At 49.5% G+C, this 10,765-nt stretch overlaps 2 protein-coding genes across 2 annotated transcripts in view; one reads left to right on the top strand and one right to left on the bottom strand.

Moving 5' to 3' along the window:
* The window catches only part of LOC110371698 (large ribosomal subunit protein P2), a 148,182-nt gene that overhangs the window by 8,398 nt on the left and 129,019 nt on the right, over window positions 1-10,765 (bottom strand). The window lies entirely within an intron of this gene.
* LOC110371703 (ubiquitin carboxyl-terminal hydrolase 32) overlaps window positions 1-10,765 on the top strand; it is a 59,073-nt gene that overhangs the window by 36,473 nt on the left and 11,835 nt on the right. The window contains exons 9-19 of the mRNA XM_064040327.1: window positions 1,128-1,268; window positions 2,339-2,423; window positions 2,862-2,977; window positions 3,979-4,172; window positions 6,275-6,389; window positions 6,733-6,858; window positions 7,403-7,615; window positions 8,060-8,402; window positions 8,911-9,025; window positions 9,410-9,567; window positions 10,056-10,147. Coding sequence (XP_063896397.1) covers window positions 1,128-1,268; window positions 2,339-2,423; window positions 2,862-2,977; window positions 3,979-4,172; window positions 6,275-6,389; window positions 6,733-6,858; window positions 7,403-7,615; window positions 8,060-8,402; window positions 8,911-9,025; window positions 9,410-9,567; window positions 10,056-10,147 — 1,698 coding nt within the window. The remainder of the gene's footprint in view (window positions 1-1,127; window positions 1,269-2,338; window positions 2,424-2,861; window positions 2,978-3,978; window positions 4,173-6,274; window positions 6,390-6,732; window positions 6,859-7,402; window positions 7,616-8,059; window positions 8,403-8,910; window positions 9,026-9,409; window positions 9,568-10,055; window positions 10,148-10,765) is intronic.

The following is a 10,765-nucleotide window of genomic DNA, read 5'->3' as shown; positions in this document are numbered from 1 at the left end:
GCCCTATCTTGTGCGCCAGTCGTCAAGGCCGTGGATGCAGGCTGGTAAAGGTGTACATTGCCATTTTTATATGTTTCACCACTAAAGCTATTCATTTGGCACTTGTTGGCGACTTAACGGCAAAAAGTTACTTACTGGCTTTGCATCGATTTATTGCTCGTCGAGGAAAACCCGTTGATATATTTCCGACAACGGTACCTCATTTGTCGGTGCATACAACGAACTATCCAAGTTTTTAAAATCGACTAGTTCGTCATTGAGTGAAGATGCAGCGAAATATTGTATCAGGTTCCATTTTATACCCGCGTATACCCCACATTTCGGAGGACTCTGGGAGGCAGGTGTAAAGTCAACAAAGTACCACCTTAATTGAGTGTTGGGAAATTGTAATTTGACGTTTGAAGAGCTTCACACCGCATTAACTAAAATTGAAGCCGTCCTGAATTCTCGTCCACTGACGCCGTTATCTTCAGATCCTGCTGATTACAGTCCGCTCACGCCAGGACATTTTCTTGTTGGGCGACCTCTGACTTCCATACAGCAACCTGACTTCAGCGATTACTCTGCCAACCGCCTATCTCGCTTTCAACGAATTGAGCAGCTGCGTCAGCATTTCTGGCACAGATGGAGTAGAGAGTACGTTGCAGAGTTACAGCTGCGGACCAAGTGGCGTTCCTCGAAGGATGCATTACGGGTGAACACATTGGTCGTGATAAAGGAAGATAACCTTCCTCCCTTGAAGCGGAGCTTGGGACGGATTGTGGCCGTCTACCCAGGGAAGGATGGCATCGCTCGAGTAGCCGACATAAAGACATCCACCGGAGTTGTGAGACGCGCATTTAACAGGATCTGTCCGCTGCCGGTGTCCTCGGATTAATTTGGTTGAAACCGTTGCTTTCAACGCCCGGGGGCATGTTGAAGCGCCTAGCCGTTGCTTCATAGCAACACGTTTCCGACGGCCTAATGAAGTAATTTAAGCAGGCGCATTAATGCACCGTATGTCTTCACTTGCTTGTGATGCATTGTACTGTGTGCACCAAAATTATATTTCTCCGTTGTTTGAGTATTTCTACAGTTCTTTTATTCCTGCAAGACCTCGTAATCCTCAACAAGTATTGTGCTGCCAGGTCCGGACGCTGACGGGCGAGGGCGGCCACCTCCGCCGCGACGTGACGCTAGCCCAGCACCGCGACTTCGAGCTCGTGCCCGACGCGCTGTGGCGGGCGCTCGCGCTCTGGTACGGCGGGCCCGACCCGCTGCCACGACAGGTACACATCTATATACCGGGTGCCACGTGACAGCACCGCGACTTCGAGCTCGTGCCCGACGCGCTGTGGCGGGCGCTCGCGCTCTGGTACGGCGGGCCCGACCCGCTGCCACGACAGGTACACATCTATATACCGGGTGCCACGTGACAGCACCGCGACTTCGAGCTCGTGCCCGACGCGCTGTGGCGGGCGCTCGCGCTCTGGTACGGCGGGCCCGACCCGCTGCCACGACAGGTACACATCTATATACCGGGTGCCACGTGACAGCACCGCGACTTCGAGCTCGTGCCCGACGCGCTGTGGCGGGCGCTCGCGCTCTGGTACGGCGGGCCCGACCCGCTGCCACGACAGGTACACATCTATATACCGGGTGCCACGTGACAGCACCGCGACTTCGAGCTCGTGCCCGACGCGCTGTGGCGGGCGCTCGCGCTCTGGTACGGCGGGCCCGACCCGCTGCCACGACAGGTACACATCTATATACCGGGTGCCACGTGACAGCACCGCGACTTCGAGCTCGTGCCCGACGCGCTGTGGCGGGCGCTCGCGCTCTGGTACGGCGGGCCCGACCCGCTGCCACGACAGGTACACATCTATATACCGGGTGCCACGTGACAGCACCGCGACTTCGAGCTCGTGCCCGACGCGCTGTGGCGGGCGCTCGCGCTCTGGTACGGCGGGCCCGACCCGCTGCCACGACAGGTACACATCTATATACCGGGTGCCACGTGACAGCACCGCGACTTCGAGCTCGTGCCTGACGTACAGCTTTAACAAAAAACAATGGTTGACCGCAATTAAAATCCGAGCAAACGCTTTTAACCCCCTTCCGCATCTTCTAAACCTACTGATACTGACAGATCTTCGCAGCGACCCGTGCAATTTTCCATGACGACCAAAGTTCTAGTTGAGTAGGGTCTTAAGTTGGTACCTTGCTGTAGGGTTTTAGTTCATAAATTCATACTAGGCGTGAAACATGGAACAAGAAAAGCTACTGGACAGGAACCTGTCGTATACATAATTGTTCAATACATTGGAGTAATTTTACTTATGTAATTAAAAATTTCTAGGTGATCCGGCCACCGAACTCGGACGTCGAGCTCGAGTTGTATCCCCTGCACCTCAAGTTACTACGGCATGTTCAGAGCACACAGAGTAAGTATAACCCATTTATTTTGTCATATATTTTATATTGGGTGTGTCATACCTTATCACATTAAATCCTATCACATGTACTTTATGATATTTTATGGCCAAAAACCTGATTCATTCAGTTGTTTAGCCACAGGAGACCAGGAGTCATTTCTCGTTTTCATAATTTACAACATCATGTGTAAAGCAGAGATACAGTATAGGAATATCGAATGTTTTGACCAGTTGACAGCTGTCAGTTTTCAAGGGAGAATTTCCGTTGTTTGTACCGGCAAATTTTTAAACAGTCTTCTAATTCTCTCAATTTTTGTTTTTCTTCGTGTTAATCAGCATAATATGCTTATTAACCAGTATATTAACGTGTTTAATTTAATGTGATTAAGTATGACACACTTTGTAATGACTGCTTCAGGTGATTCTAACCACGTGTATTATTCCCAGGAGTGTCACCAGCAGGTACGGGCACGGGTACAGCTCTGTACAGCAGCGTGCCGGCTCCGCCCGACCGACAGCTCGCATACACCGCCGCCTTCTCGAGACTCGCCACCGTAAAACAGGTCAGAGAACGTATTATAGTTATCGGCACGAATCTTGAGCTCTGACCTACATCTGCCCAGAAGTGATTTATTAGCAAAGAACCAATCCCGAGTGACGGCTATGACGCGATGCACTGCGGGCCAATCACCGCTTTAGCCCGCCCCCGCGCCTCACTTCATACCACAAAAGGGACCCAATAAATTACTTCTGCCGCAGGTGAAGGTCAGAGCTCAAGACTCATGCCGATAACTATATTATGACACTATACTAGATAAAAATGAATACAATAAAAAGGTATATAAAAAATTATGCATGTTTCCAATAGGTAATTTCTTCCCTCTTTTAGGAAAATATTCAAAATCTAGTGAAAAGGCTCGGGAGATGATGATATCAGACAATTAAAGTTCTTGAACAACATAATGCATTGTGGTCCTTACAAAGGGTTGTATTACTGATTAAAAAGTGCAAGATTGATTTCCTAAGTCTTAAACGTTTGGGAGGATTCCTAGGATGCTACGGGCATCTTCTGCGACTTATTTAAAGCGTTTGACTGTGTTGATTATGGCGATCTCATTTTGTAAATTGAGCCACTATAGTATTCGTGGTAATACTCATGTGCTTGTCTTCACCTAGCCTTCAAACAGAGAGTATAAGTAGAAATTAGTGGTTTGTGATCATCAGGATAATTAGTGAAAATGGGCGTACCGCAAGGTTCCATAATGGGCTCTTTATTGTTTATTGATTTATATTATATTTTATATCTATATTGCATTAATGATATACAATTCAGATGTCACTTCTGTAGATGTCAATGATAACTTAACGATTCTATCGAAGTGGTTGTACCTCGAGTAATTGTTTCCTCGATGCCGATAAAACAAAACCACCTGGTGGTCCTGTCACTATGAATCTAAATGCTCTTCTATTTTGTGTGTGCTATTTTCACTTAAGCGTTGATTATATGACGAAGTTGTGTCTATCTGTGTGTTGACACGTGTGTAATGGAAGCTCTGTGCGGTAGGTGTGCGAGTTCCTGTGCGGAGCGCTGGGGCTGGCGCGGGAGGACATGCGCGTGTGGGCCGTGGGCGCCGCCACCGTGCTGCTGGACGACGAGCGGCCCACGCTGCACGAGCTGGGCCTGCAGCACCGCGCCGCGCTGCTGCTGGAGCTGCGCAACCCCGACCTCACCTGGCCCGAGGAGATCGGCGCTCTCAGGTACTGTCTGTTACCGTGCTGCTGCCCACGCTGCACGAGCTGGGCCTGCAGCACCGCGCCGCGCTGCTGCTGGAGCTGCGCAACCCCGACCTCACCTGGCCCGAGGAGATCGGCGCTCTCAGGTACTGTCTGTTACCGTGCTGCTGCCCACGCTGCACGAGCTGGCCTGCAGCACCGCGCCGCGCTGCTGCTGGAGCTGCGCAACCCCGACCTCACCTGGCCCGAGGAGATCGGCGCTCTCAGGTACTGTCTGTTACCGTGCTGCTGCCCACGCTGCACGAGGCCTGCAGCACCGCGCCGCGCTGCTGCTGGAGCTGCGCAACCCCGACCTCACCTGGCCCGAGGAGATCGGCGCTCTCAGGTACTGTCTGTTACCGTGCTGCTGCCCACGCTGCACGAGCTCTGCAGCACCGCGCCGCGCTGCTGCTGGAGCTGCGCAACCCCGACCTCACCTGGCCCGAGGAGATCGGCGCTCTCAGGTACTGTCTGTTACCGTGCTGCTGCCCACGCTGCACGAGCTGGCCTGCAGCACCGCGCCGCGCTGCTGCTGGAGCTGCGCAACCCCGACCTCACCTGGCCCGAGGAGATCGGCGCTCTCAGGTACTGTCTGTTACCGTGCTGCTGCCCACGCTGCACGAGCTGGGCCTGCAGCACCGCGCCGCGCTGCTGCTGGAGCTGCGCAACCCGACCTCACCTGGCCCGAGGAGATCGGCGCTCTCAGGTACTGTCTGTTACCGTGCTGCTGCCCACGCTGCACGAGCTGGGCCTGCAGCACCGCGCCGCGCTGCTGCTGGAGCTGCGCAACCCGACCTCACCTGGCCCGAGGAGATCGGCGCTCTCAGGTACTGTCTGTTACCGTGCTGCTGCCCACGCTGCACGAGCTGGCCTGCAGCACCGCGCCGCGCTGCTGCTGGAGCTGCGCAACCCGACCTCACCTGGCCCGAGGAGATCGGCGCTCTCAGGTACTGTCTGTTACCGTGCTGCTGCCCACGCTGCACGAGCTGGGCCTGCAGCACCGCGCCGCGCTGCTGCTGGAGCTGCGCAACCCGACCTCACCTGGCCCGAGGAGATCGGCGCTCTCAGGTACTGTCTGTTACCGTGCTGCTGCCCACGCTGCACGAGCTGGGCCTGCAGCACCGCGCCGCGCTGCTGCTGGAGCTGCGCAACCCGACCTCACCTGGCCCGAGGAGATCGGCGCTCTCAGGTACTGTCTGTTACCGTGCTGCTGCCCACGCTGCACGAGCTGGCCTGCAGCACCGCGCCGCGCTGCTGCTGGAGCTGCGCAACCCGACCTCACCTGGCCCGAGGAGATCGGCGCTCTCAGGTACTGTCTGTTACCGTGCTGCTGCCCACGCTGCACGAGCTGGGCCTGCAGCACCGCGCCGCGCTGCTGCTGGAGCTGCGCAACCCGACCTCACCTGGCCCGAGGAGATCGGCGCTCTCAGGTACTGTCTGTTACCGTGCTGCTGCCCACGCTGCACGAGCTGGGCCTGCAGCACCGCGCCGCGCTGCTGCTGGAGCTGCGCAACCCCGACCTCACCTGGCCCGAGGAGATCGGCGCTCTCAGGTACTGTCTGTTACCGTGCTGCTGCCCACGCTGCACGAGCTGGGCCTGCAGCACCGCGCCGCGCTGCTGCTGGAGCTGCGCAACCCCGACCTCACCTGGCCCGAGGAGATCGGCGCTCTCAGGTACTGTCTGTTCCTGTCGGGGCTACGGGATTGTTGGAAAGAGTTACCACGGCTCTAGTACATAAAGGGCGTAAGAAGGAACATCGTGGGTTTTAGTCAATAAAGGTCTGACACTCCCTCACACTGCACCCAAATCGGGGATATCATTTGATGATTTCCCACTAATAAAAGTGAATGTCTGTTCCCACTGTTGGCTAAATCCTGCCCCATTTCCATTAACCTGTACGACCAGCAAATAGTACCAGTTACATTGATGTCTTCGGGATGCGTTGTTGACGAAGTTATTTCAGTTGTCAACATATAGCAAGACTGCTTATAAAACTCCAGCGCAGATTCAAAATCTCCATTTACCCATACTGCCTCATCGTATATAAAACCTGTAACGTCATTTCATTTGTCTTCAGCATGAGCAGTGGGTCGAGTCGAGCGACAGAGCGTCGCGAAACTCTCATAGCGCCCAACCTGCCCGGCGCCACCGGGCTGCACAACCTTGGCAATACTTGCTTTATGAATGCTGCATTACAATCTGTGAGTATTTCGTTTTTATCTACTTTGTCATTATCTTAAGATTGACCACTGACAATTTTTAAAGAAACTATGACTATTACTCATTTACCACTTCTACTGAACTACTATCTTAATCATTACCAATGTATTTCCATCTTACAGATTTGCGTTTTTCGAAATACATAATGCTTATGGTTATGACATCCAGTTACGGTCCAACTCGTTCGTTACTAGAATCGATGTCTTACCATCAATGATCAAGTTAATTAATAAAACATTCCAAAGACTAGAGAATCTTCTCCTTGTTTGGAAATCAGTTAATAACCCACAAATGGCAATAACACACATTTTCGTTTGTCCTCAGGTATGGAACACAGGTCCTCTAACGAGGTATTTCAACTCGGGCATGCATCTGTATGAAGTGAACACGACGAACCCGCTCGGTACTAAAGGAGTACTAGCGTTGAGATACGGAGAATTATGTAAAGAGGTAAGTTTTCTTATAAATCTCTTATTTGCAGTGTTGATTAATTTCGTTTTTCTTCGACGTGATGTTTATCTTAGGTGTTATAATTTATTAAGTCAGGAGTAAATTTAAGAAAAGTGCAGTGGACCTAGTATAGTGCCTTGAAATAAACCTTGTGGAACACCTATCTTTTTCGGTGGGTTACTTATGTTTTATTATTATTTTTACTATGTTAAAATTTCAATTTTATCTTGCGTATAAAGTCGTTTTCTGATTGCCAAAATTGATTCAACTTATTTACCAATTACTTATGGTAAGTCTTATCAAATGCATTGGTAGGATAGGTAAAGATGATTCCTACATACAAGATAGGATAGGTAACTATGAATGTAGGAGTGTTTCGTTTATACATAAATATTTGTGTTTCATTCATGGTCCAGTTGTATATTTACCAAAGCTTTTGGGATTTATAGTTTCTTGCCGGTTCTTCTTCATAGGACCTACTCTTTTGAACCGCAGACATAGTTATGTAATAGATTTTGTATTATGAAATAAATGCCTTTGTCAGGTGTGGTCGTGCTCAGCTCGGTCAGTAGCGCCACTGCGGGTCCGCTGGTGCGTCTCCCGGTGGGCGCGAGCCCTCGCTGGTGGGGGGCAGCATGACGCACAGGAGCTGCTGGCGTGGCTGCTAGATGCGCTGCATGAAGACCTTAATCGTGCCGCGCCTCCGCCGGCCAGGTGTCTGCCACGGGCTGATGATTCCGGGGGCAGGCCTGACCAGGTGAGTGTCTCTCACAGCCGTTGGGGGCAGCCCGTGTTGACTCTGGGGGAAGATGCGATCAGACCGGCCGTGTGCTCGAAGAATGCGCACAGCGAGTGTATTAAAGGGTACGTCACGGTGCCATTAGCTGCCGCGTGTTGAGGCACATGCGCAGGTTGTACCTATACTTCATAAAAATGTGTGGATCTAGCGACTCGCGCATGTACCAAAGCAGGCTCTTAGCCTTCCGCGCGCGTCACTTGCGCCGACTACATGCACTGTGTCGTAACACCCTAACATGGGGCCTGCGCATTACGAGCTAACGCAGTGTGTGGTGTGAGAGTTGCTGTCTAATATCGGAATTGCTGTCATCTATAGCAGATAATTAATTTTCATCGTCTGAAATATGGATCTTGTTTCTGACTTAACCATTAAAAAATTATGAATATGTAATATACATTGCAGGTGGTAGCAGCGGAAGCGTGGGAGCAGCACACATCCCGCAACGCGTCCATCATGACGGAGCTGTTCTACGGGCAGCTGAAGTCCAAGGTGCAGTGCGACACGTGCGGCAAGGACTCCGTGCGCTTCGACGCCTTCAACATGCTCAGTCTGCCGCTGCCCATGGAGTCCTATGTCTGCTGCGAGCTCAGGGGTAAGATGTCCAGCATGACGGAGCTGTTCTACGGGCAGCTGAAGTCCAAGGTGCAGTGCGACACGTGCGGCAAGGACTCCGTGCGCTTCGACGCCTTCAACATGCTCAGTCTGCCGCTGCCCATGGAGTCCTATGTCTGCTGCGAGCTCAGGGGTACGTCATCATTATCTGCACAGCCTATTTCCAAAGATGTCGCAGTTGGCTTCTATTCTCACCGGATACAGTTGAGAACCTGGCAACCTGATAAACTAAGGGGTACGTGAGTAATCGCGCATAATATCATCAACTCCTCCAGAATAGGACGCACACGCACGAGGCCAGCGCCCGCGCTCGCGCCGCCCCGCCCACGACGACCATCGCCGAGCGTCTATACTAGCGCAACTACTTGTAGCCAATACTTACTCGATACTGCTCGGCCGTCTCATTTCATATTATAATTACATATGTAATTAAATTGTAGTTTAATTTTATTTAACTATTCATTACATAGTACAAAATTCCAAATAAATTTTTGATATGCTCCTGCGCAAACAGCAGTCCTAAAACAGTTTAGAACACAACAATATTTTTTTGAAAAGTTTTTTTGAAAAGATTTGAGTTCAAATTGTTGCATGAAAATTCACATAAGAATTATGTAAAGAATAATACGTTGTTATTCCAGTGATGCTGCTGGACGGCTCGGTGCCCATCAAGTACGGCGTGCGAGTCAACTCAGAAGGCACATACTTAGATCTCAAGAAAAAACTGTCGGAACTATGTGGATTAGCGCCGGAATCGTAAGTGTAATCATTATTTTCCCTCCTTTCTCTTTTCCTATTACCACTACCTTTATTTAATCACCTAATCTGATTCATACATCTCTTCTTTCCCTTATACTTTGATTAGTATCTGATTTCTGTGTTTACTGTATTGTGCCAGTTACCCAACCCTCATTAACTTTTTCCCTGTTTTCCCAATTCTATTATCTTTCCCTGTCCTCTTTACTTTCTGTCGTGCCCACGGCACCATCAGTGGCGTTATATAGGTCTTCGATAGCGCAGGAGTAGGGGTACATTGGACAGCACAGATGGTGCGGCATCATTTGTGGTGCACATCTATTTTCGTCAGTGGAACACCACTTAAATAGATTGTTCAAACGTAATACTGCTTGTTTGTTCCAGCATGCTAATAGTGGAAGTATCAGGCGCCACCATCGGGCGGGTGCTGGAGGACAGCGCCAAGATCAGCGCGGCGTCCGCCTGCGAGCTGTACGCGTACGAGCTGCCGCAGCAGGACGATGACGATGCATCCCACTGGGAGCACTGCCAACATACTAACGGTGAGGATTACTGCTACATGATAATGGAAGTATCAGGTGCCAGCAAAGGCCGGGTGCCGTAGGAACGAGAGAAGATACGAAAAAAGGGGTCTAGTCTAAGGTTCTTGGCTGCCTGCTATGCCAGTTTCAACTGGCGCAATTCGAAATTCTAAAAGAGTTTGTCAAATTGTAAATCTTTTTTTTATGTAAGATTTTACCTTTGAGCATGCAATTGTGGTGTCTGTGAGTTGGGAAATTTCACTTAACTTAAAAAAAATTGGGTTTTAAGATATAAAACATACAGCAAAGGTGGTCTGGGCCTATTATGCGCAAGCGCACACACCATATAAATACAAAAAGAATATCACAAATAAAAGCTTGTAAAAAATGCAAAATAAGGAAGAAAAGAAAGAAATAAAAATACTGGTACCCAAAATAATTTTCCATGATTCTACAGTGTCGTTAATATTTTTAAGTAATAACAATAGCCGTTACTTTTGATCTGGCAGGCTGGTCTGCGGAGCCGCAGCAGTGGGCGGAGGTGAGTGTGGGCGGCGGCAATACTTCCTCACTCTGCATGCCAGCACTCTTCTGCTTCAAGGTTAGCCTAGCACTGCACACGCAGGGACACACACACACAAACACGCAAAGGACTTTCTGATCGCATTTACAACTTGGGTTCTCTTAAAATATATGAATAAAGTTGGTGAAGGAAAAGATATGAATTTTACAACAATTTTAATTGATTAATAATAATTTTCAAATTGATAGAAAAGTGCTTCCAAAAGTTGGCTCTTAGTTAATTTCGAATAAAAATTGGAGCCGTTAGTATGGACTCGAATATTAATATTATCATAAACTGCAATCATCTTTGCCGCAAATTCGCCTTACCTGTGTTGTATGTTTAAAAAAGACAGAAATATTATAGTTTTCTGTTCTACTTCTTTTTAAATAAAACTGGATGTATTTTATAAAAAAAAAACTGTTTGTCTCTTTTTGATATCAGTATAGAAATGCATCAGAAAGTCGTAAAACTACAGAATCACAACTACACAGCCGTAGCGTCCGTAAAAATTGTTTTTTGTCTTTATATAAAAACGTTTTCATCTGCTCTCGAAATATCGTGTTCCAAATAATTCTGCTTAGTTGAATAGATTTTTATCCAATATTATTTTTTTGTTAATTATCCCGACCAGATCAGGGACGAACTGTTGAAACT

This window comes from Helicoverpa armigera, chromosome 22 (assembly GCF_030705265.1).
Source record: "Helicoverpa armigera isolate CAAS_96S chromosome 22, ASM3070526v1, whole genome shotgun sequence".
NCBI lineage: Eukaryota > Metazoa > Arthropoda > Insecta > Lepidoptera > Noctuidae > Helicoverpa > Helicoverpa armigera.
The sequence above is the reverse complement of the archived record's forward strand: the minus strand, read 5'-3'. Positions and strand labels throughout refer to the sequence as shown.